Source organism: Bacillus rossius, assembly GCF_032445375.1.
Source record: "Bacillus rossius redtenbacheri isolate Brsri chromosome 4 unlocalized genomic scaffold, Brsri_v3 Brsri_v3_scf4_2, whole genome shotgun sequence".
Lineage (NCBI taxonomy): Eukaryota > Metazoa > Arthropoda > Insecta > Phasmatodea > Bacillidae > Bacillus > Bacillus rossius.
Window position 1 is genome coordinate 17,644,646 of NW_026962011.1, and position 27,973 is coordinate 17,672,618.

General features: G+C 34.1%; 1 protein-coding gene across 2 annotated transcripts in view; it reads left to right on the top strand.

The window, feature by feature from the left end:
- The window catches only part of LOC134541895 (lachesin-like), a 387,782-nt gene that overhangs the window by 271,969 nt on the left and 87,840 nt on the right, over positions 1-27,973 (top strand). For both annotated transcript variants that reach the window (XM_063385625.1, XM_063385626.1), the window contains exon 4: positions 15,931-16,116. In XM_063385625.1, coding sequence (XP_063241695.1) covers positions 15,931-16,116 — 186 coding nt within the window. The remainder of the gene's footprint in view (positions 1-15,930; positions 16,117-27,973) is intronic.

Consider the following 27,973-nt stretch of genomic DNA (forward strand, 5'->3'; position numbering starts at 1 on the left):
TCATTTACAATTTACAATAAAATATTTATTAATTATAATTTTGTTTTGAACATGACATGTTCGTCTTTATTTCTATAAAGAAAACATTTTGATTTTTAGTTCAAGGGCTGCTAAAACTTACGGACTAGTAAAATATGATAGGGAATTCTGTAAACCTCAAATGATATATGTAGTAATTTTACTCACCAGTACGTAGTGTTAGTTGGATCATGAACAGTTTTTATTGGTGCAGTGCTCCAAATTTTAATACGTTTTATAATGTTTACGCTTGAATTCTTTTTTCCAAAATATCGCCGCAGTTACTTACATCTTAAGCTTTCTGAACAGCATCGCTTTGTGCTGAAGCGCTGAAATCTGCTGGCCCAACAGTTGTGTATCGTTGTGGTTTAATCCCCAGCGCATTCCGGAACAGAGCAAGTCTTGGCGCCGGCAGCCATTCCACTACAGGGGTCCCCCCTGACCCCTCCTTCCGCCCATCCTCCCAGGAAAACAATTAAGACGCCTCGGCAGAACGCGCGGACTGGAATTCGCCCTCCCCGAAGGGCGTAGTCGGGGGGAACGGCGCGCCGTCGGAACAACAGCACGGACCGCACAACTCCGCAACAACACGAGACAACACGAGGCCCCCTCCCAAAACCGCCTCCGACCCTCCCCCCCTTCCCCGGGACAACCCCCTGCGGAAACGAATCAAGAAATTAAAGCATTTAGTCACTTGCCTCTGCGCTGCTAAATGGCTCGGAAAATGAAGTTTCTTCCGCGACGGCCAAAGCCCCCGTCTCCTTCTGATCCCCCCCCCCCCCCAATCCTCCTCCCGGCAATTGCACATCCCTCAGCGTTCCCACTGCGACTTAAAGGCGAATTGTGTTCTCCCCAGCGATTTCTTGCCCCTTGGATGGGGCCGAGCAGAGCCGGGAGTCATTTATTAGGACGTCATCCAAGCTCTTTGCCGTTCGGTCGCTGATCCCTCCGCGCGCGGCCAGTTAATTTACTTTCGGCGAGACGTCCGCCCGTAATGGCCGCCGCCGCCAGCCGCAGACGTTCCTCCGGAGTCCCTTCGCAACCGGGACTGAGCTCGTCCTGTGTCGAGGTCCTCGCGATGGCATCCTGAGTTTGGAACTCGGTCGGGAAAACTGAATGTATTCTCAGCAAGGTGGATGGCAAGAATCATGAATAAAGTGTTTAACACCTCATGTAAACACTAAATTTGTTCAGTTGGAATATGGACTCTCTCTCACACACAAAAACATAAAATTTTTGTACAAACGTCTGGTAGTATGGAAAAATAGCAAACACCATTTTTAAAAATTGATTTTTTTTAAAGAAAACGAAAAATATATATTTTTTACCTAATGTATAAAGATAAAACATTACAATTAAAATAAATTTTTAAAGTCTTGTCAACAACGAGTTCATTCGAGATGCAAAACCAGAACGACTAATAATTATCGAGTTATTTGGGCAAGAAATCAACAATCGTCAAAAGTACAAGCCCTTTATAACTTGCCCGAAGTGATTTCGGGAAACCATTAGAAATTTATTATATATAGGTACATAACATGACAGAGATTCCCGGTCCCCAACAATGCGAGTCTAAATTCTTGTCGCAACGCAACCTCACTGAACTGTTACATTACCGGCATTAACGAAAAAAAATATTCAATTTTAGTATTATGCATTCGACAAAAATTAATTCAACCGAAACCTTAATTTTTTTTTATTTTTAAACATAAAACTGCCAATAAATGCACAAGTTTCACTTTCATAACGAGGCAAAAGTTATTTCTCTCAAATTGGCCAAACGCAAGAATACATCTTAAGGGGCCTCCCTAGTAAAAATGTTTAGCGCGTGGGGCCACTGGCCACGTGCTACTGCCAGTGGTTGGGCGGGGCGATATACCTGAGACTGTCGCCTGCACCATGGTGGAGGGGGGAGAGGGCGTTTCAGCGAGGGGGGCGGAATAATGGGAGGGTTGTCATTGTGTGGAGTCCATTTACTACTTATACCTGCGTTATCTGCGAACAAGATCGTGGCAAGAAAGGTGACTGTTTTTCCCTTTCGCTACATTCAACCAAAAGATAATGTTCTCATATTTCCTTGCTTGCTTCCTGACAGTGTTTATTAACTTGAAACATTAAATTAGTGTTGCGATCCAGTCCATATCCATGAAATGCAAACAATCGTCAATTCTGTTTAAAACATATATTTTTATTTTTTAATTACGTTCTACATAATTAAGAGATTTACATACATTACAAAAAATTGTTACCAAAGAGTGATGCGTTAGCTTGTGTTTTCAAAAAAAAATTATAAAAATTATTATAATTTAAAAAAAAATTCCAACATTATACTTTAGAACTGACATTTGTGTGATGAATGGTTTTGCACGAACATTATGCTTTTATTCATAAAAGTATTCCGCACCGCGACGAGAAATCACGTCCTACTAATAGATTGAGTAATAAAACTGGGAATAAAATGATGAAAATAATATTAAATATTTTTACTCTTAGACACAAATCAACTTTTGAAATCGCAATAACGACAAACAAATTTTTAACTTACTTCCTGAAGAAAAAGTGCATGTCAAACTCACTTTAAAATTCTGTAGAGAAAAAAATGTCAGGAACAAACAAGTGTTCCCACCAACGACACATCGTCAACTTTGTATGCTAGGGTTCACGTCATATTTAGTTACACTAAATATTACAGCATATTATTATTTTCGGCACTTATTACATGTTTATCTTTTTATTTTTTTAATATTCTTTTAATGACTTTAACATTGCATAATATGATGAATAAATACACACGAATGAACTGGAATCCCGTTCCGAGTTACATACAGACTGTTTGCAAGCAGTGTAAATTTCTTAGCTGTTGAAACAGCGGCCTACAGGTGGATTCAGACTGCAGGCTTAGTCAGTCATGCTGAATCCACCTGAGTTCAGATTTTATCGAAGACAAGTGCGGGTGGTATGTAAGAACTCAGTGTGCACTGACTGTTGTGCTCAAGGTGTCAGTGAAATGTATAGCTGGAATCACGGGCGAAAATCTGTAGGATTCCCATGAGGTCCGCGCGATAACGTGAAGATTTTGCAAATGCAAGCGGGCCCCCTCCTATGGGCTTTTTTATTTCAGGGAGGTTCGGGCCACCCTGAGATTCTCCCCTCCTCGCGGAATGTACACATGCAGCTGGAATTATTTTTAGCCAAGTACGTTTTGGTGCTGTATTTAGGCTGTCAAAGAAGATACGAAATATGGCTGCTTTGATAATTGACGATAACTCCTTTTTATTGTGAAATAGTACCCATCTACAACGAAATCCCTAAATATATCACCACTACTGTTGGGGATTTTCTATACAAACTATCAAAATAATTTTGGTTTCGTCACTGTCACTAGCTGTTATTGTATCATACGAAAACATGCATGTTTTGTGTATTAATTTACGGTATTCATCTCTGTCAAAAAATCTTTTTCGATAATAAAGTGTAAGCAAGGTAGAATATAAGGCTAATTTTAAAATAAAAATTGAATAAAGTATTTTTTGCTTGCAGTAGTTCAAATTTTTGAATTAATTTAGTTGTTTGTTAAAAAAAACCTTCTAAAATCAAAGAAACTACTACCTACTTCCTAAATAGATAAATAGCGCTTTAAGAGTTCACACGCTTTTATAAATATTTAAACGCCAACATTTCAAATGTAGGTTTCACATGATTCACATGATTTTCATGGTTACGCCTAATGGAAATAATACACAACAATTCGTCATATATGTTTTTTATGCTTTTAATAACTACTCTACACATGAGCAAATTTCAATATACATAAAACTAAGGAACTCTGCATTACATTTTAAATCTGTGTACGACACTAACATAAATTGAAGCATCAAATAACATTTTTATTTTTTAATTAATAAGTATTTCATCAACGTGAGCTATGCTTTCATCTCAATGAAGCCACGCTACATAGAGGAAGTGCACATGTATTCAGTCATAACAACAGACCCTCCGGATCACAGAGTAAACGAATGAATGGAATTCATAGCATTATCAGAGTTTTAAGACATATTTTCGCTTCTACTCAATCGCAACATCTCACTTAGCATGTATAATGATGGTTTCAGTAAACATAACATAAAACATATTCGCCCCATGTACAGTAGAGGAAACTAAAATGTTTGGAACACTGCAAACTAATTGTATTGTCATTTCTGTAGTCGCTCGAAGCGGCAAACTATGTATTATTGTTCAATAAAACGAAATATTAAAACAAACAAACAATAACATTACGTTCAGGCAATTCGTTACGTGAAGTGAATGTAATAAAATACACAAGACAGTTTCTTAAAAATACACACACCATTACCAAAACACAATCCCATAAAAATAATATAATATTCCATGTCGACTTAAAATTATTATCTATTATTCACCATAATAATTTCTTGCGGGTAGCCAGCAGCAAAGGGACACAATTTTTATTCATTTAATTAACTTTGACCAAACTCGTAAAACCTGGCATGAGCAAAGTAAGCTAATTCACAATTTTTTATTTTGCGTCACAATATTAAACATCAACTAGTAACGAATTAAGAGTTTGCTTCGCTTGGTAGAACATCGAATATAGTCATCTCCAGGTATTAAACTGAATTTTGAAAGAGGGACTCAAGTTTCTGAACAAGTTGTTGACTTTCCTGATGATCCATCGACAGTACCTTTTTCCTCACCATAGACCCGTGGTCTGTTCTACCATTCGCACAGCTATCCCAACCTATAAAAATAGCCGAGTGCTACTACTCCCGTTGCTTCTATCATGGAGCTCGCCCGCAGTCGTACTTCCCTATCCAGCCTGCGTAATACACGCGTCCTACCTGCTAGCTGCCAATAACGTGTCCATTTGTGAAATAGCCTCACCCGCCAACAATACTAACTCATTAATTATAATATGCAAAACATAAAAACATTACATATGCGATAAAACAAAATTTGCTGCTGTCATAAGCCGAAGAAAAAGAATCAAGTTGAAATACCTATAACATAGACAGATAAATCTAAAATAGAGTTATCGATAGTAATGTTTTAATAAACAGAATAATGTATGTCATATTACACTAAATACGTGTTCTTACTAACAACCGAATTTAAAAATAATATAAATTTTTTTTTTTTTCAACCATAACCGCATAGACGAAACAATACTTTTAATAAAAAAATTTGTATAACTATACGACAGGACTAAAAGTACATTGTACGTAATAAGTATTTGCTTATAGGAATTAATGCTGCAGAATATACGAATAGATTAAAATGCATAGAATTTAATATATTGTCGAATTTATTTGGCAATATGCATGTACAAAAGATTGAATTTAAAATGAATTATCTGTTTTTAACTACAAATATAATTTTATCATATCTCACTTTCATTCAAACTTCAGAGTGTCATTTTCAACAACAAAATAGCCACAACTTCACTTAAAAATATTTTAACTTGATACTTATATTGTATAACTTTTGATGAAATTAAATGTTAAGAGTTTCATTTAAGTTCGAAAGGAAACATAAATATAACGTTCAAAATAAATAACAAACGTTTTGTCTAGTTAGGAGTTCCGCGTCATGCAAATAAAGGAAAGTTAAACTTTTCAGTATACGGCTGCAATAATTATAGAGGAAAATGCTATTTATTCATTACTTTTAATTCCCGTTTGAAGAAGAATAAATCGAAAAGTGCTATACCGAAAGTATAAAGTTGAAGTTCAATAATGCTTGTCAAGTAAGTTCAAGATCAAAATAAAAAAGAAGAAAATTTGTTTTCTTGAATTTACTTTTTTCAGAAAAGTATACATACAGACAATATTTTTTAAAACTAAAATAAACATTTTTAGTCCTTGAGTATAAATTAACTGAAATATTTTTTTAGTTAATTAATTTTTTCATGCGAAGAAATATTTAATTGTTAAAATCACGAGAACATAATTTATTACGTTTATGTATTCTAAAAGCTTATGTTAAAGATCGACTATATGCTATTCAATTTGCCCAAGAATTTTACTGCAATAGGAGAGCATTGCAAAAACACAATTTAACTAATGGGTATTATCACAATAAGTTATGTTCATAAACTATATTAAAGGGAAACAAATATTTATAATTTAATGATATGCAACTTTTTCCTTTGAGGTAAAAATTGAGGTATATTTAATGTAATAAGTAAATCCTCTCATAAAATTTACTGAAACTAATATTCTTCATTGTCCGTCATATTATGATTCCAAACAGTTTAAATCAACTGAAACATGAAATAAAATAGTAAGGTTAACCATGAGGTGTGGAAGAAATTAGAGATTGCTTTGTAAAAAGTGTTAAAAATTTCTCATGAATTATTGTGATTATTATGTTCGTACATAATGTAATAAAAATTAAATACATGAAATTCAACATATAGGTACTTTGTATTGCAAGTTATTAAACATACCTATATTTTAAAAACACATGTGCGTATCTAAGTCGAATTGTTATGTAATACATGATGAACAATAACATTACCAACACAACTTCCCTTCCAAATAACTTTCACCCAACGATAAGGCCGCGGACAAATTATACACACTGGTCGCACGAGGAGCTGAAATAAGTCTTATAAGAAAGCCGGCCGGAGTAATTCTTTTCAAGCCAAAGCTGAAAGTAATGGATGTTGTTTGTCTAAAGCAGGCAGTGAAATGACATACAAGTTTACAGAATAGCCATATAAGATCTTTGACGCTTCTTATCCCGTCAGTTAACTGTACGCGAAGAACCAACTGCATCATGGCCCCCCGCCAGTTATATACTTACGTATGAATACACTTGTAAACGATGGTTTGTATACTTATGTACGTTGCCTACATCGATAGGTATTCTTTGGCAGCTCGATGTGGATTCATTCGAACACGTTTGCGCTAAACACGACATATTTTTACATAAGAGTGACATCGCGCACTGAAAAAAGTTGTAGGTCTGTAACGCAATAGTGATACAAATATTACATAGTTAGAACATTTTCTGGAGCACGACATTCACTTTGGGTAATGCTAAGCTACTTGATAGGTACACTTTACCCGCTTTAAAAGTGATAACTTAAAAAGAAGTGTACATGGAAGCAGACTCAGCCATATGTTTATTGCTGTTGTATTTGTCATAAACCTACTAAGTTCAATACGGCCTATAAGTAGAACCCATGTTTTTTTACGACTTGTGTACAAGCTGTGGTTGTAAAGCGAATTCATATTCTTAGTTAATTAACGTCTATCATAACAAATTTGGAATAAGTCTACCTTAATTTTTTTCTAGATTGCTATATTGTTATATATTATATATATGTATATATATAAAGTATAACTACAACGAAAATATCTGGAAATAAAAATTAAGGAAAAAAGCATGAAAGATTACGGATTTTTTTTTCAACAACAAATAATTTATGGTTTAACTGCTTTGTGTACTATATAAAAACATAACAAGCTTTCAAAATTTTACAATTTTTTTGATTATCCGTTATAGTTATGTTTTGTTTTAACTCATAAATATTTAAGTTGATTGCCAACGTCACGAGTGTACAATAATTTATTTCACACCGCTCCGGGTTGCAGGTAAAGTAACAGGCGTGAAATTTGATCAGAAACGCGTTCTATTTATTCAGGCCCTTTAATTAGGTGTGACGGACCATTAGCCAAATATGTAATAATTATAAGTAGGTGAAGTATTAAACAAAAAGAACTTGAATGCAAAATAATGCATCTTACAAAAATAATTTGCAAGGTTCTTTCGTGGATGTTGTAATGTATGGGCAATATTTACTTAATTTTGGTTTTTGGATAAATTAATTGTGGTTAGTAAAATTTTAATAATTTTGTATAATTGCTGTAAAAAATTTATTTCCTGCCCTTATTAATTAATCGAGCTGTAGAAATAAGTTTATCTGAAAATTTACGTAATCTTCATTAAACATTGCCACTATTTATACTTTTTAAATTCAAAATGGTTTTTGAATTTTGTAATTAATAACGTACCATCCATAATTACATATGTGAGCGATCGGTCACTTACCTCATCTTCAATACTCCTCGTGACTCCTGCGCCAGGAGGAACATATATATACTTCTGACTAGCTTATTTAATATACATCTTCCCTAGTTTTTATTTTTTATTTATCATTCCATGAACATTTTTAAAACAGAGAAGACCATCAGATATCTATCTAACCAAAAAGCATAGAAAAATGACATTTAGTTTTCAAAATATGATTTTTCTTTTAGTTTAAGATACATTTTATATAAACCTACATTTTTAAGTATGAAAACTTTTGTAAATAGTTAACCATTTGGTTAATACCAGTATAATTTTTTCTTCAGCATTGTAAGATGTAAAAAATCATTTTGGAAAACTAAAATAATTTAAAAAAATATTGGGTAGTATAATAATTGTTTTTTGAATATTTATTAAAAATAGAAGGAAAACACTGAAGTGTATTTTCATGTTAAAAGTTAAATATAAATTTTGTCGAATTAGCTAGCGAGACTGTAAAGTCACCAATAAATATTTTGTACGACAACTTTCAATGTGTTGATTGATCAGTTTCAATACTTTATTTCGTAATACATGATCTAGTATTGTAAGCTTTAGGATATTAGTAGTTTTAAAAAAAAAGCGATGTTTTAGAGATACACGAATATACACACAGAGTAAGTCGAGCACATGGTACTGTGGCGAGGCACACTAAAAGCAATTCTGAGAATTTCTTTCGTTCTCGGGATTATCTTACCTTTGCGGTTGTGGGTTGTCTCCCTCTCACGCACGCACACACAGGTAGCCTGCCTCCCCTCCGGGCACGGGTTCCCTCACCGCGCTACCTGAGCTGTGGGCTGCGAGCTGGCTTCGCCGAGCGGCAGCACGAGACGGTGGAAAACTTTCAGGATTTGCAGAAATTGCGGAAAAGAATTCTCGGAATTTAAAGCGATGACTATATGTTTTAAATACATAAATTTCTTCAGAAAAAAATTATCTTTTTGGCTAAACTTGTACTTTTTTTCTGTCATTATCCTAAGCAGTATAAAATGGCCCCAAAGTTGGACAAGTTGGTGATTTTTTATTTCATATTTTGATAGAAAAAAACAAAAATGTAAACGTACACAGACAATTCGTGTAGTATCTTCTCGTGGGTGAAAAATTTTCAGATTCGTAGTATCGATCAATAAAGTCCCATCATTATTTAAAAAAACATAGTGTTCTGCTAACTTCTGAAGCTACTAGGGAGGCCCCTTAAGCCTGACGTGACCTACCAAAAATATTCTCGAAGAAATTCTAGAGGTGGAACGTTACAGACTGGTGTATTAAAAATCATGCTGTATAATGAATGAATAAAATAATCTCGGAAATCATGAACATCCTGTTTCACAATTTGTTCATTTCAGTATCCTATATATAGTTACGCTCATCACTTGCTCAGTGACTCTGTAACGCCAAAGAGACATGTATACCTTGGACACAAGCGTAACATGAAACATAAATATTAGCCTTCTCCATATAAACCTTTGCAGAAATCTTCCAAAAGTTGGACCATGTTAACTAGTCTTCTTTGAAATTAACTTAATTAATTTGACCATACGTCACAAACATAATTAAAAATCTGCATGATTATGGGCTATAAAAGAATTAAAACAAATCGCTATTAAAGAAAGTGCCAATTCTCACCCTAAAGCTTCCCACCCAAAAAAAAAGAAGCTAAACTATAAACTCTCTCCTCGTCGCTGACAAATAAAAAAAAATAGGTGCGTTACCGTTAAAGTGAAACTTCAGTGATAAGAGGGACGGGAAATGTTTAGGGTTCTTTAATATTTAAAATAAGCTTAATCATGCGTTGAAAATAGACCTTTATTTGCCATATTTACCGTATGTGTTAGATGGAATCTAAAAATGAATTAATGGGTTTATGATAGCTTAAATATGATACTTCGTCCTATTGGAAATACATAAACAAATTGTCAAAATTTTAATGCTAACGCCAGACCCAAACTCAGAGTTGATATTTTAGAGTTGAGAATAACGAGTTACAAAAATATACAAAATTACGCAAAAGTTCGAGGAAGTATGTATTAGTTTACAAAATTATTGGAGAGTTTAATGCCTTTTTTAAAAAAAAAAAACTGCGCCAACGAGCAATATACGTTACTACGTTTACATAAGTTACACGTGTTAACTTTCGTCACACCGTGATTCCGATGTCACTCCACAGGCCGTGAAAGAGTTTCACTTCCAAAATTAAACTGTGCGAGGGACCCCCGCTGCTTGTAACGAGGTCACGGAAACCTCGGCTCACGGCAAGTCTTTCAATGGGCCGCCTGCGAGACCAATCAGAGGGCGCGCCGTCGCGCCGCCGAAACTTGATCGAGTTTATTAAGAGCGCATCTTGTTGAGGTATGATTCAGTTACGCCGAGCCGGTAACTCGGTTTGCCCGTCACCGGGGAGAGAGCTGGCTCTGGAGGAAGGGGAGGAGGAACGTTTCGTCGTAAAAGGGGGAGGGGAAAGGGTTGTGGAGGGACGGATTTCAAGAGGGGAGGGAAGAACTCCGGTGGAGATTTTTTTTCGGGAAGAAAGAGGATCCCCTCCTTCTTGATTTCAGAGACAGCTCCCTCGACAAGAGCGACTTCGCGACTTCGCCGCACGTAGTGGCCTCGTGGCTCGAAGTCACCCAAGCCGCCACCCCCCCCCCCTTCTCAAGAAAACAAGAAAGAAATCAAATGACAGGACAAAGGACACGGCGGTTTCACAGACCTCGTCCTCATCTCCTCCACGTATCCTGTGGATTCCCAAAGCAAACAAACCGAGTAAAGGAATATCGGGAAGGCTGCATTCTCTCTTGGATCTCTACCTTTCCTTCGTGCCTTTGACAAAAATTCCTTGATTAAATATTCTGCTTCATAGTGCACTAAACCTTTTTTTCCCCCCATGTTTTATTGCTGTAGAGTTACTCCTGTACTCTGGTATTCTTAGTCGGAACGCATTGTTGGGTCCTTCGTCTCAAATTTTTCTGTACAACTTTTTTTTATGAAAGTTGAGGAATCTGTTCAAGAGTATTGATGAAATAAAAATTATATAAACAAAACTGTACAACCATTTGAACGCATTTTATCTGTTTCTCAGATCCCCAGTAAATACAATTAATAGGCAATCTGGCGTTTTCAATATCAACTCTCACAAAATATTAGGTCTCCCTCAGATAAAATAAACGTTTTTGACCCATTTTTATTTTGTGCAAATCCGTTTGGTTGATAAAACGTTTTTGAATGGTGACTTTATTTAACTAAATCTTAATATTTATATTAAAATTAAAATAATATTTCCAAATGTAAGGTGTTAAAATATATTATTGAATTCTTATTGTAAGCCAATTGTAGTCCCTGGATTTCCCGAAAAGACATAATGTAACACTTATTAAATATTCTAGGGATCTCATACTTATTTGCACAGTTATAATTTTAAAATATGTGACAAAACTACACAATATATCTAATACACGTTTGTTCCTAAACGTGCATAGCCCACCCAGAATATGTCACTGAAAGAGAACCAGAAATTACAGAATTTGAGATCACTTTAAGGAAGTTTATTCAGGTAGCTTCTTGCGTTTGTTCCCCTCTTTTGCAAATAAATTTATCACATGCCCATACGTAGTTTATGCATTATCAAACAAAATTGGCATATTTAATTGTTTTGTTTTGGTTTGTAATTATTAACAGATAGTAATTTCATTATTCTAAGTATAATTACGCTAGTGGTTTGGTCTGTGTGCCTGATAGGACAAAAACTGATGTATTTTGCAGTGTAAGCCTAGCTGTACGGTATAATATTTCGTACTGATTCTGATACAACTGTGTTTTAAAGCCACGACATTCTTAAAACCGTTATATATGTGTATATATATATATATATATACATACATACACGTATGTGTGTGTGAAAATTTGGATTTGTGATTAAAAATAATTAATTATAGCCCGCTTTTTTGCCCTCTTTATAGGGATAAAATATTTTTCACCTTCTTGAAAGTATTCGCGCATTTCTCTCGCATCGTTGAGGTTCCTCTTGAAAGCTCTGTACTTTGAGCTGTCCGAAGTGTGTTCTGCTTTCGCTCGGAGAGCTTCCGTACAGCGTGAGAAGGAGACGGTAAAAATTGTTGGAAAAGCGCGAGGAGGGGGGAATGGAAACAGCGCTTTGAAAAATGTGAAGATAATTGCGCTTTCAGGGAGCTATGCACCAGCTTCCCACTTCGTCTTCTTTCGGGCTCGAAACGTTATTAAGTCGGCTTCCATATGTAAATTACCACGCCTAAAAAAAAAAAGTACTTTTCATCATGAGAGCGGGCTATGCGACAAGAGAACGGAAAAGCTTTTACGTGTGATTGTGTTTAGTATATCGTTTTCGAAGAATATATATTTATAGGTGAGACGAGTTAAAATTATTAAAACAGACTGAAAGATGCAATACTTTTAATAACTTTTTCTATTTAATTATTTTTTCTGAATATTGTTCAGTATTTTATAGCTTTAAATAATTTGTCTCAATTGCTGATATCCGCTCGGAAGAACAGAATTAAATCTCTATGATCATTAAAACTGTGTATAGCTGCTTATGAAAATGTTTTAAAAAATTTAATCAAATGACACGCTACCAAAAATTTGTTTTTACATTAAAAAATAATTGTAACTTATAATAAGTAGCTATAAATTAGCATTAGGAAATTAGTAACAACTACTTTATAAATTAGCAAATGTAATGAGTGTATTGGCACAACATATTTTTTCGTTTAATATGAATATTATATGTATTAATAAATAAAATATTAATGAACACAAATATTTAGAAATAGTTCAATAAATAAAGGGTTAACGTTTTTGTTGCATTTTATAAATGGGTTCATTAAAATAAATTACATTTTAAAATAAATATATTAATTAGAGGTTATAAATGTAAAATATTAGCAAAAATAGTTCGTTTTTAAGATATGAGAAAGTATGCAATTTGATGTTTTAACTAGCAAATAAATAACATTTAAAACTAATTGCTTGTTTGTCGGGATATAACAAATATAACATTTGGTTTTAAATATTTTATAGGGGCTTCAAAATTAATTTACTGTCACAGCACAATCTTTTGTAGGGTTGGTATAAACGAAGGTTAATTTAGTGATGGTAAAAAATTCGTTTTTTAATTGTGTCGAAAGAAGGAGATAGACACCATAAATTGGTATTTTTTACACGAAATTTTTCAGTTGTTGGTGCTCGATTAGTGTTCAATTTTACCGAAGAGAACAAGAAAATGCGCTAAATTAAATTAAAATATCTAGCCTAATATAAGTGCATAGGCAACTAACTATACGGCAACTAAGCATTCCAATGTTTTATTTGCTTGTATTTTTTTTCCTGGGCTATGAATATGTGCTCTATTTGTACCGCTCAATACAAAACTTAAAAAAAAAAAAAAAGAGCGCGTGAAGTCCACGCACGACAGAAGTCTACAAATTTTTGCTTATTATACCTATTATACATAGGGGAAGGCGGGGTAACTGCACGCACTTAACTTTGACACATTATATTTCTGTTAATAAAGTTTAAAAAGAAATGTAATTAAGTTGTAGCAAAGCGACATTAAGTTAGTTTAAATATAGCCGAGTATTAGTACATTGTTTTAAAGGGAAGTGTGTTTTTTTTACTTAAACTATTAATATATGTATTGCGTACGATTACCCGACTTGAGTGGGTAATCGTACGCACTAAATTTATGATGCGTACCATTACCCTCTATGTCAATTCTAGTGCATAAAAATTTTCCCGAATATTCCCTGAATGGAAATATATATATATTTTTTTAATATGACAATGTACCTAAATAACAACATACACTTTTTGTACTATAGTGGGGACAAAAATTTAATTTCTTTTCAAATTAGATACATACATGATTTGATATTATCTACAGGTTTTTTTATAATTTTTCATAGTCTCTAATTCAAGCTTGTAGTTAAGTATTTTTTAAATATTTTTGTAGGTACTTGAATGAAATTATATATAGTTTATAACGTAGCTTACTCATTATTTGCATTGTTAATGAACAAATAGAGAGAGAGCTAACACAAAACAACACACTTACACACTGACAAACCAAAGTTGCAAATATATGGAAAAATTAAATTTTCATCAAAATAACTAATCACAGTTTTTTTATTTGACAAAGAAGTAGACTATTTCAGCATTAATGTTATTGAAATAATTATACTTTGACTTGACGAAAATCGCATACAAAATTTGAATGATTTTCTGCAGCACTACAGTCTGAATGGACCCAGCCCGAACACCTGCCACAGCGGTACCACAATTCTCTGTCCTTAACAAACTATCCACAAAACATACAGATCTCATTAGTACTATTTTTGTTGGAATGATGAAGCCACCATATCCAAATATCAATGTCATCATCTTGACAAAGATCTTTTGTTTTTCCTTTGTTTTTGCTAGAAGAAACGGACGAATCGCTGAAAATATTTTTTTTTTCTTTTTCCTTTTTTTAGCTTCCCTGTATCATGTTCAGCTTGTGTTTCCTTTTATTTTTCCTCTTTGTTTCCACTTCTTCCAGCACTATTTTTTCTTGGAGTGGCTGTTAGAATTTCTGAACGCCGTTTTCGTGTCGGCGCCTTCCTGGTCCCTGCAGTCCTTGATGTCGAGGGTTTTGTAACTGGGGAAATTAGTATACATAATTGTTTGTTATTTTCATAATGTTCAAAATCATTGATATGATCCATGTAAACATAACAGTTACTAAATTTCGCACGGGTGAATGAAACGCAGTTGGGGAACTGGTACGCAACCCTGCGTACGAATACCCCAAACGACGCGATGTCAGTTTACTGACAGTCACAGTTGAAACGATCACAAAGTACAAGCCCTTACCGCGTTAAATTATAGCAAAAACCCCACTAATTATTTATAAACAACTAAAATTCTACAAAAGTACACAGTTTTTCCTTCACCTCGAATGCAATGAATGCAGGATTTTATTGGAAAAATCTACGATTTAAAAAAAACACGAATATCCGACACAACTTCAGCCGCACGCCATTGCAACTTGTCTAGAACGAAGTGACTCGTTTCGCCGCATAGTAGCACCAGCGTTCTCGCGTGTGTCTCCTCTTCTTTTGCCAGATACTGACCTGCGTACCATTACCCACTGCGTCCAGTTACCCCGCCTTCCCCTACATAATTATATGTGGTTGAGAGCGCAGATAAAAACAAATATATTCAAGTATTCGAGCGCAAAAATAATCTATTGCGCAAGTATTCGAGTGTGCAAGTGTGTAAGTAAACAAGTATGCAAGTGTGCGAGTACACAAGTATGCAAGTTTGCAAGTGTGCTGGTATGCAAGTATGCAATCATGTAAGTATCCGTTTACCCAAAATATGCTGCGTCATTTATAACCCTCCCCTGCTGTATTTTCCTCTACCGGTTTCCCCAGCACGTATCTAGCTATTTTCCTCATGCGATCGGAATTTTTGTAACGCTCGAAAGTTGTATCTCCCTGAGCAAAAAAAAAAAAAAATTACCCTTAAAAATAATATACATACCTTGTAAATAAAAATGTCACAGCCAGTGTCCTAATTGTGTCCAAATTGACGTGACCGGACACTGAAGATTCCAATTCTAAAGAACTGTTGCGCCATAGATAGAGCACTGATTGCCAACAGTTTGCGCGGTGGGCCGACTCGGCCCGCCTACTGGCGGCGCACGCCCCCCTGCGCACAACACCTTGCGCCGGCGCGGGCAGTCCTGCGCACAGCACCTTGCACATTGCACATTGCACATTGCACATTGCACCTTGCGCCGCTGCGCAGGTGGCGTGGATCAAGTCCGACACCAAGGCCATCCTGGCGATCCACACGCGGCTGGTGGCGCACAACCCGCGCCTCTCCGTCACCCACAACGGCCACAACACGTGGAAGCTGCACGTGTCCAACGTGCAGAAGGGCGACTCGGGCACGTACATGTGCCAGATCAACACCGACCCCATGAGGAGCCAGGTAAGTCGGAACAACCTCCGGGAGAAAAAAAAAATTATATTCACTCACAAATCTCCAACATTGTTCGCAATATTCTTCTTAGCTCTCGGTTTACGGCTTTTGGTGGGAGTAATTTCATGAGTGCAACGGAAATATATAACAGGAAGTAGGGAGTGACAGTTATGCCATGAATGGTAACTATTTAAAGAATTTTAACAAGATGGGCAGTGTTTTAATATAATTCCTTGTCGGAAATCAGGTCCAAAACCAGGGTTTAGTATTTTTTTCAGGTATTTTACGCTTTTATCGGTTCCGTTTTATTATAGTTTAATATTTTCGTCTGCTAATGGTTTTATAGTCAACGTAGCTACTTTTATAAATACGGTTGTGAATTCTAGCGGCAGGTGCGGATATTACATATGATTCGTGTCCTGAAATGCAGTTAAAAACACATTTTACGTATACTTAACACGCTCGGATTATTTAAAAAAAAAAAAAAAAGAATTATACTGAAGTAAGATGGCAATCTTCGTTTAAAACCAGCCTGGTGAAATTTCACTATCCATAACCCCCTCACCCCGCTAACAAAACTGTTTGCCTCGCCACAGTAACGTGTATGTTTTTTTCTAGGGTGATAGCTCGATTCTCCTCTTGTGAGCTGCGCATGCGCCTTGGAGCTAACGCAGGGTATTTAAGCATGATAACGCGTTAGAATCTTCCTATTCTTGTTTATATTTCACTGACTTCGTTGGTTTAAGAGACGGGTGTAGGCGCGATTTATATGTCTTGAGTAAGTGTTTGTTCGTCGCTGTGAAACGGGCGGTGGGCTCGTATTTAACGTAAATGTAAATTCATGTTTTTAAAAACGGCTGTTGTCCGTTGTTTTAAATTACATTTTTTTATGATGACTTGTCTTCAATGCCACCATATAAATTCGTTACCTCTCCCGTGCGCGGGATAATAGCTCTAATCACTAATTCAGCTCTGTAATTGGAAATTCACCACGGTTGCCGTTCCCTATTACTGCTGGGTTTCGTTTTGCGATGCATTTACGTGCGGATCAAATGTTTAGTTTGGATACGGTATGGTAAGTGATGCAAGCGCTGTGTCTGACTTGACTTCGCGTGCAAAGGCTCGTTTACACTGTGAGGCGAATCACATGTTTTGTTTTATTTATGGTCCCGTTTAATTGCTTTATTGTTAACTGGTAACTGAACTTGTCAGTGGCGCTACTGGGTAACATGTGCTGCTTCCCGTGGTTGGTAGTGATCAGATAACCGGCAGTCGCGTGTCGCTATGCTTTCTCGTGTTTAATCGGGTTTTATGCTTACTTATCTCGTTAATGGCAGAAATTTTATAAAACGTGTAAGTTACATTATTGCATGCTGTTTGATTTTATGCACTTCTGTTTGCGCGCAGACTCTATTGCACCTTCATTGTAGATGCGTACGATCACTTTTTTATATGTTATACTTTACGTGTTACTTTAATAATACCGAATCATCGCCAATAGGGATAAGTGAATATTGTGATGTCTTATATGATTCCATACTTATTGATAAATTTCCGTGGAATTTATATGTATCCTAGATATTTTGACGTAACTTTCGTTCTGTAGATCTATAAATGTTGCTACTCTGTGATCAGTTGTCCACGAGGATTTGTTAGACACGTGTGACGTGCTGTTAATACTGTTTGCTTACTGTGATATCTAATTTGAAAAAATCGATCCACAATTGACGGAGAAATCGGTGAACATACATTAAAAAAATGTCATACCGTCGAACATAAAACCTCCTACTTTTTTGAAGTCGGTTAATAAAACTAGTTGTTTGATACTTGAAAATATATTGACTTATTCTTTTTGTATCGTGATCACGCCGTTATTTATGAACTGCTACATACATTTACCTGTCTTTCAGAAACTGGTAGAGAACGCCCACGCCAGTCCTTGGTTCTTCCACGTACATACCAAAACGTGGCATTTTGAGCAACTGTTTGCTTTTTTAGACACCTTGAGCTGGCAGTTGGAAGCTATTGGACCGCTGTTCGATTCCAGGTGCCTAAAAGCCTTCACTACGTTAAATTTTGTGTTGAAGTTTCGTATTATAATTGTATTTGCAACACGAGTACATATGATTTTGCTCGTTACCGAGGTTAGATGTTACACATTACATGTTTTTTTTAGCTTTAAAAGGATTTGTCACTGCCATCTTGATTTTTTGGTGAAAGATTCTTGCAATGGGTCAGATTGATTTAAAACATTATTTATGACATACAGCAGCAATGGCTTATGTCCCAAACAATGTTTTAAAAAAAATCTTGTATATTATAAAGCCATAAATTTTAACTCTTGAAATTTAAATTGAATTTCAATGTTTAAATATACAAAATGGCTGCTATTTATACTCTAAAACTCGTCGCCTACCCGTGGGCACATAAGTACTGATTCATAAGAACTACGCCATTTTAAAACGGCCGATGACATAGGAGTAGTGTCTGTTTAAGAAAAGCATCCAAGAAACGGTTGAAGTTGTATTGGTATTTCTTCTTCCTGATTTAGTTTTTGAACTGAATTTTTGGGAAAGTGAATTTACCAAAAAGAGTGTTTTCAGAATAATTTTTATATATTAAGTATCCGAATCAACATTTTGGAAGCTTCACATACACATGCATTACCCTATTATCGTCATTCATCACAATTTAAAATAGTATGGTTCTGTGGGCAATAAAGAAATTAATTCAATTAATCTCACTACTTGTTATGATATTCCTAGTTTTAATACTAAAGAATGTGCTAATTAAATTAGTAACACCTGTGTCAGGACTTATTTTTAATACGTAGGGGGCAAGAAAGTTTTGAAATAAGATATTACTACCTAATAATTTTTTTAATAATTTCCACCACACGTAATACAAAAAAAAAAGCAACCGAGTCTGATATAGTGACTAAAACTTCAAGATTACAGGTTGGGCTATGTATAAACTAACGCCAAATTTTTCCCCTCCGCTAATCGATTCCATCGCTTTGCGAAACTGTTCTAATCCTTTACGTAAGAGATAATCTAATGGAATTTACCCATATATCTCTAAAATTACTATTTTCATTTCAATTCTAAAAAGGAGACATTTTTGTCACATTTGCGAGGGTCATTCTAAAATAACAAATGTTTATCTGGATATTTTTATTTAAGATTAGTTAATGCCCGGCATGTACTGAAATGCATCAAACAATTTTTTTGTAGTATGTTTAAAGTAGGTACACATATAAAAATCATCTCTCTATATCTCTATCAACATTTATATCTACCTATCTCTAACTCTTTATATATATATATATATATATATATATATATATATATATATATATATCTGTATATTATATGTCTCCCTCTACATCTTTCTATCTGTCCTCTATATAGGTACCTATATATATATATATGTCACACTACAGCAATAAAAATATTGAAAGTCTATTTTTTATCGATCTATATTTTCATTTATCTTTTCACCTTTCAAAGGTGTGCCAAAGGTGTATTAAAACTCGCGCGTATTCGAATGCAACGTTTTGTCAAAATTTCAAAGCAATCGGTGAAGACCTTTTGGAACTTTAATATTTTTAACTAACTAACATTTGCCTTTTTATTTATAAAGATAGTGTAACTAAAGTTATTTTACAACATATCAATATACCATAAATGTCTTTCCAGGTAGACACCAAGGAAATGTAATCATTTGTCATAGCGTATCACCACATTTCCTATGCCTCCTGCACACTCAGTTACCGCCAGTTGAATCAGCCATTTACGTCCTCTTTCAGTTCGTTGTCACTTCTATAGTGGTCCGTAGTAAAAAAAAACTTTTATCTGGGGAACAGGTGGCATTCACTCGGAGTCACAACTGAAGGTCGGCCTGAGCGTTCTTCATCATGAATATTCGTTCCTCCGCCATTAAACATGATGCACTATTTTCGAAATAAAGCTTCATCACATTACCTTAAACCTCGGTTATCTGCCTGTAAATTTCAGTAGTACGGACTTTTTTTCGCATTCATTTGGTGGGATCCTTATTTTTCTCACACATTTCAAAGTGACACTATTAACGGTAAACGACCGTTGCGGCTCGCTGTCAGCGCCAGACTGGCGCTAAGGAATGGACAGGTTCATGACGCGGTGGTAAGGGGTGGTGAGAGAAATGCGCGACTCGTCACAGAAAAACGTTCTATACTGTTAGAAGGACTCTGGCATTTATCGACCAATCGCACTGTTATAATAGTTTTCTTTTTCTGAAATTTAAAAAAAAAACAATGTATTTGTTAATGATATTTTTGAAGTTATATTTCTTTAGGCGTGTCATGAAAAAATTACGAGAGTAAATTTTTACGATGCGCGCGCACCATGCAACAAAATGTTCACATAATAAATAAAGGCAACAATATACAAATAAAATGTATAGACGTGGCGTTTACATCTTGTACTTTCGTGGTTGTTTTTGAAAACAGGTTCTAATCATTAAAAAATATATATTTTAAATATTTGTATGAGAAATTGTGTGTATAAAACTTTTTAAAGTGTATTTATGTAATTCAGGTAATGTTCCCGTAAGTATAACAATGTCAGGTTGCTTGTAAGCTTCCATTGTCGCTATCAGAGAGTGTCTGTGGTAGGTTTAGTAGACTCCTGGTCGTTTTTATCGGAATATTTCTGATATTATGTTCCCGTATGTATAATTTATTTGCATTATAGATCATTATTATGTATTTAATACATTATTTAAATTATTAATTTCGAATAAACATTTTGCATACATATTAATTTTCATTACTAATTATTAATTAATCTCGATAATTTTACTACATTAATTAGTTAATTTTTACACATTATTGTATGAATATTGAATACTGAATATAAATAAATTTTTTATTTTGTTAGTTTATACTTGAATAACCATATTTATAATATCACTTCAAACATTATTTAAATTTTATTCTCTTAATTATTTGCAAGCAAAATATGTTTGTTTTTTGTAACACCAAGTAGGTATGACTTCTAACGCGCGTACTTAAGTATGCGCACCGGTTTTTTTAAAATGGTTTACCTCACTTTCATGTATTGTTGTGTATTGATGATCTTAAGCCGTACGTATTTCTAATCAAATTGATCATTTAGAACTGCAAATGGATATCAATTATATATATATTTTTTAATGTGAGACACCGACGCTATAATTATCCTATGAAACAAATTGTAATACAAAATACAAGAAAAAAAAAACAACCTTTGTACTCTTAGGCCTGTATTCAAAGACACAAAAATAAGGGTTCATGTGTTGAAGGTGGAACACCTGTTCTCTTACCGTATTCCTAGTGCACGATAGGACACGGCCAGTCCATTATTTTTAGGAAACCGATTTTGGTGTCCTCTCCGTGACCTATCTGTTGCCTAAATTCTACGGATGCGCAGAGCTCACTTTTTTTATTGATTGCGTCCAGATGGCGGACCGGCGTCTGGTGCTTTTAACTCGTATATATTCATTTCGTGAATATAGGGGAACGTACCAAACGTATTTGTGTGCCAAATGAAGCTTTATGATAGCAAAAATATCCTGGAATACATTTTGTACACTTTAATGGTCATAACAATAAATAATCGCCGTTTAAAAAGTACTTGATGGAAATAAGAAAGGCGGTTCAATTTTGGCGCAATGGTGCTGCTATCTCTAGGATATTTGCCGTAACAAATGTATCGATAGTTGCGAAGCGTCCTGTAGAATGCGTTGGACTCATTTTCTAGCTCCGCGCAGGACAATGTTTATTAAAACGATTGCCGTGTTGTTCCCACACTGGGATTCAGTTTGGTCAAGTTCTGGAACACAGCCCGCGAGTTAGATTTGTATTCTAATAAGGCAGTACTTATCTGCTACCTTACCCGAACGTTTTGGATTACCGCCCTTATTAACTGAATTATATAAAAATTAAGCGTGTAACAGTAATATATGACCATTGAGTGCTTTTGAATTTAACTTGTTTTTCATTACAATATTGACGGTCTGATTAGTAAAATATAACGTTCGCTGGGATTAATAAGTTACATAAGAAAATATACTAGAGTCTGTGATCCTCTATGTGTTTCTATATATTACTTAACTAAATAAAATAAAAAATAGAATATTGACCTGTAGTTTGGAATCAAATCACAAAAACAGACTCCAGGTGTTTAGAAAAAATACCAACTATAAACTTTAAATTATAATATTGAGATATTTTATTCCAATGATGTGTAATTAATTAATTAAGAAAAGGTACAAAACAAACTACACTATCTTAAAACAAAACATTCTACTTTAGATGCGTACTTTATTACCATCAATGAGTTTTTTTTTTACCAGTAAATGATTGTTTTGAGGTAGAAGAGTATGCATCCACGAAAGTTACACCCTACAGCCACCGAAATTACAATGTATTCACCTCACCATAGACATATAAATTGTTTATGCGTTGTGGTGCTCCTAAAAATATTTGTAGTATATCGCTCGTTAGCGATACTTTAACGAATCCTCATAAAATAGTCTTCATGATTTAGTGTAGAAGGTGTGTTTTGTCTTTTGGTTGGTTTGGACTATACCTATAAATGTATGCAGTGTGAAGTAACATGAGTAACATACGGAGAAGAGTTCATGGAAAGTATGGGTACACAGAAAATATACTTTGTACTTTTACAAAAGATTCCTTTGGCAACCAGTTGCCAAGAAATAGTTTGTTATACTACAAGAACGATGTTAATTTGAAGAACACATGGATATTGTTATTTTTGTACATTTGAAATAAATTTTTTCGAGCTAATACTAAGTAATTCTAACACAAATTTGCGCATTTTTTTATATTTTAATTGATGTTTCATTCAAGAATTATTATTTTAAGCCATGGAAAAGTTAATAAAATATAGACAATTTGACTTTATTTTGTTTCATCATTCTTATTATGTGCAGCAGTTAATACTGGTAAGCCATTTAGGGAACTGTTTACAGATAACTTTAATTATTATTGGAGGTACTGGGTCAACAGAAATCATAAATGCCCATTTAAGAATCCGAGCCCAGTATTACTGCGAACACTATTTTGTAGTGATACAGTTTATTTCAAGTAAAAGTACAATTTTACAACCATATGTAATTTATCACGAATACTTCTGTTCCATTTATGAAGAGAATTTATAGTTTAGCTTCTAATACGTCCCATCTGAACCCTTCTCTATCAGCTCTTAGTGCAACCTTAGCTGCTTATTATTTTATTAATTAGTATTTCACTTTTAGTAAAATAATTTATTATATCTCAAGTTGATTTAGAAAAGCACTATGTATGGGTCTTAATTAATCATATTATATTAATTGCATTTTATTTATTTAGCAGAGTTTTTTTATAACTCTATTAAATTTTTTAATCTTTTTTGTTGATAGTTTGGAAATACGCATGTGCCCTTTACATTTGTTGTGATCACTATTTTTTGTCTGTGTTTTTGTTATGTCTTTTTTTTATGTTTTTTAGTGTCAGCTTAAGGTCTGTTAGCTGGATCGTAATAAGTAAAAAAAATATCTAAATTATCCACATAATAAAATTATGGCCATATTTCAGTGAATATTGCTCTATAAAAAGGTTTATATATGTGTGTGTGATTCAACTAATAAAGAAACATTTCTCAGTTTATCTATCAAAAACCATTGACATATTTATCTACCCTTGCAAAATATTTTTTCCTCGTTATCTAACTATTTGATAAAAATTTAATCAAACTTAGATTTTAATTGGCTCAACTAATGTGAGGCTCAAGGTATTTGATGGCTTTCACTTACTACCATGTAGCATTGTTGTAAAGGATAGTTTTTATTTTTATGTTTCTTTACATTCAGTACACAACAGCTGGTAGGTGAAGTATAGGTGATTTTGCATATAGACTACTAGCTAAACCCGGCCACGCTTTGCTGTGGCACAGTTTAATATTAATTCATTGTTTAATTTAATATTTTACTGTGCATGGCTGTGGAATGTAATAGAAGAAATAAAAATGTGTTTAGCTTAAATATTTTTATTGTAAAGCTAATGGAAAAACTACATTCCTTGTTTTCCCATTTTTTGCATAAACATATAGATCAGATGGTTTACCGACTCTGGAGCACCCGACATATAACTGTCCATGAGAGAAGCATTCATTTTCTAAATTCAAACCGCACACTTGCAAATATTGTCCTTGTGCTTTATTGATGGTCATAGCGAACGCAAGGCGTATTGGAAATTGAAGTCGTTTGAACTCGAACGCCATATCTGTCGGAATAAGTGGCATTCGTGGAAGTAATACGTCTTCACCTTTATGAAGTCCAATCAAAATTGTTGCTTCAATAAGATTATCCATTAATTTTTTAACTACTAATCGTGTACCATTACATAATTTAGGCTGACAGATATTTCGAAGCAATATAATTGGCACACCAATTTTCAAATTCAAAATATGTGGTGGTAATCCTGGAACATCGAGTGAATTGAGAAATTCCGTTGGAAAGTTCACTGCTTCATTTTGGTGCACTACTGAATCAATAGATTTGTATGTCATTGTTTCACCTTCGATTCTGTTTATAATACTATTGTTCATATCGTGTACGTCAACATTTTTAGCCGCTAGAATGGCTCTTTCGCTCAACCATGCATATTTGTGTAAATTATAGTCGTCAAGGCACAATGGTCGAGTAGCCTGATGTGCTTGAACTTCGACAATATGATACAGCATCGTCGAGCGTGGTCACAACTAGGTTGGGTGACCATGATATTTAGTTATAGAAACTTTTTTTTCCGACTTTTCCGGTGGATTTTCCCAAACTTTTATTTCATATAAACACTCTTCTGTTAAGATGCAATGTTCTGTAAAAATTTCAATCCAAACCATCGTATACTTTCCGAGTTTTGCGGCCAAATACATACGGAAGCTAAATTTTTATATATATAGATGATGAAACATAAATCCGCTCCATGAGTAGGTACCTTTCAACTTAACGTATCATTTTTTCATGTGAACTCAAGTTAATATCTGGAGCATTGTTCAGTCTATCTGTGGCAAAAGACACTTTCATTGACAGAGTGAAAGCAGCGAAACTTAAAACTAAAAGAAGGCTCACAAAAAATGTAGCTTTATGTACAAAATGTAGATCGTTTTGGAAACTGATCAAAAACACGCATTTTTTATGTTCTCATATATTCCGATCGATTGCACATTTTAGCAAAACCTGTACCGCTAAAAAAAATTTGTATGTCATCTTTTCAAGGCGTTCAGCATTTTGTAGCATTAAATAAGAATGACACAGCAATGAGTTTGATAATGCCCGGCCCAGGTACGATAATTATTTTCTGTTATAGGAAATAAAACTCCCATGAAAACCACATATCTACCATTTAAATTTCATAAATTAACCACTCAAGATATTTATATGCTCCTGTGCAAACGATTTTAGTTATCAAGAATTCAAGACAAAATATTTTAATAGTAAATACATATAATTAATTAATTGCAACTATACCTAAAAATAATAACGATTTAAAACGGTTAACTAGTCATTTCAATTTAAGCATTTATAATTTTTTTTTTACTCTAAAAACACATTATGAACAGGTATTGAAGTAATAATTGGTAGTATCAAATATGTTTAAAACTAAATTTAAAAAATAATATTATCAAGGTTTACAAAAACTTTAAATGTATTTGATACTATACATAACAATTTCAAATGGATGTTATATTATTAATATTGTATATTTTATGGCAATATTTTTATTTTATTTTTTAAGTCTGTCTTAATTCCCCCCCCCCCCCTGGTCAGATTTGTGTAATAAACGATCTTGCCGAATTTAGCTATCACTTTATTTTATATATCAAGCTAGGATAATTTTTTTTTGTAATAACATAGCCGTTTCTGTGCCTATAAAATATAATATAGATATGGATTGGTGTGAATAGACTCGTGAATTATGAAACAAGAAAACTACATTTAGTTACAAAAGTTGTGGAAATCTGACGATAGTAACACTGCAATGGTTATTCTTTCTTGAAAATACCGCTATATATTTCTCAGCCATGGAAGAAATGTTATGGGATCGTTGACTGAAAACGGGTACGTGTAAATTAAATACCCTATGAATGTGGTGTAGGACTTTACCATATTTGGTTTATACCATATTCATTCTTTTGAAGAACTTCAGCTCTTAAAATAGATCGTAATTTCTACGTGTTTGAGAAAAAATATTTACGTATATCAGTAATCAAAAGAAAAAATATATACAGCATTTGACACATAAGTTGGAGAAATATAATTTTAGAATTTAATGTTAGACAACTTCTATACTGTCAATTAATAAAGTAAAACAATATTAAAATAAAAGTATTTTCTTTTTTTCGGGCGATTTAAATATATGAATTGATATCAATAATATATATGATATTCATAATAATTGGTTATTAACGAAGTAAATAATATTAATATAAAAGTTAATCTGCTGGTGTTCAACCTAAATTTCAGACTAAAGATTATTTTTTTTTTTTCGAGTGACATCCTTCTGTCCTTATCTTTCTTTTGTCTTTGTAAATTGCAGTTTAATTTTTTTGTTTTGTTTTATGGCTCGCTATTTGACTTCAAAGAAAATAAATTCTACTTGCTGCTGTTTAATGTTTTTGTTTGTTTTTTAATGCTTAAGAGATGCCTCATTTTCTATAAAAGAGAATTCTAATTTGGGAGGTTGTAGGTAGGAGGCTACGCTTTTACCTCTTGTTCGTGGTTCCTACTGTTATGCGGGCACTTAAAGATAACCTTTGTTCAAACTCTTTCATAGGTAATCAGCGCGAACTTGTAAGATTTATTCTGAGTTAAAATTACCCATAAAATTGCACTGAGTATTTTATAATTAAATTCATTCAAGTAAAGTGACTACGTTCGTAAGAGAGCTAATGTTCCGTCTTCTCTTTAAAATTTTCAAAGTTCGAACTCCTAGAACCAAGACAAAAGTTACCATTTTTGGGTAGTATCTTAAAAGATTGAAAATTTTGAATATTTTTATTCTTTCGAAATATATCTAGGAATATTCGGACTATTTTAATTGTTCCCGATTACCTATATGCAAATCAATTTCTCTCCTTACAGTCGTCTAACGGTAATTCGAGTTTCTGTTTATGTTTATTCAATTTGCATCTAAATTGGAAATTCGGTAGGTGAAGGACGTTGCAAAGGCGTTAAATTTTGATAACGAGTTTATGGACCCAAACTAAATGTACAGTAAGTCAAGATAGTGAAAAGTTTTTCGTTTCGTTTATAACGAGATCCTCTTACAAAATACCCAGATGGTAATGAATGTCGAAAATAATAACTTACCTCCAGGCAAGGTTATTCGGATTCGATTCCGGGCGGGGTCAGCACCAATTTTTTTCTAGCAAGTGTAAAACATGGCGTACTTCTCCGTGTGTACCGGTGGGTTTTAACGAAGTACTCCTGTCACCCCTCTATTCACATCATTTCACACTTCATCCTCTCTGATGAAATCGATGTCGACACGATTTTGATTTGAAGCCCCAAATCGTTCATAATTTCATTCATTGATTTAATATATTTATAGCATTACCTGTTATTCGTAAACGTGTTTGGATGCTGCTGAAACAAGACAATTAAGTAAAATTTTAAAGTCTGTGACGTCTGAAGTCATAGGTTAAGCCAAGATTGTTTGCGGGTTCATCTTTCTCCAGGGTAGACTCCATTTCCCTGTATAAAATCAAGTATTTTAACAATGCTATTTTTTGTTTTCGATAGGCCTAACGAGGTCAAGTACTTTGGTGGCTTGCACGTGGCTGGT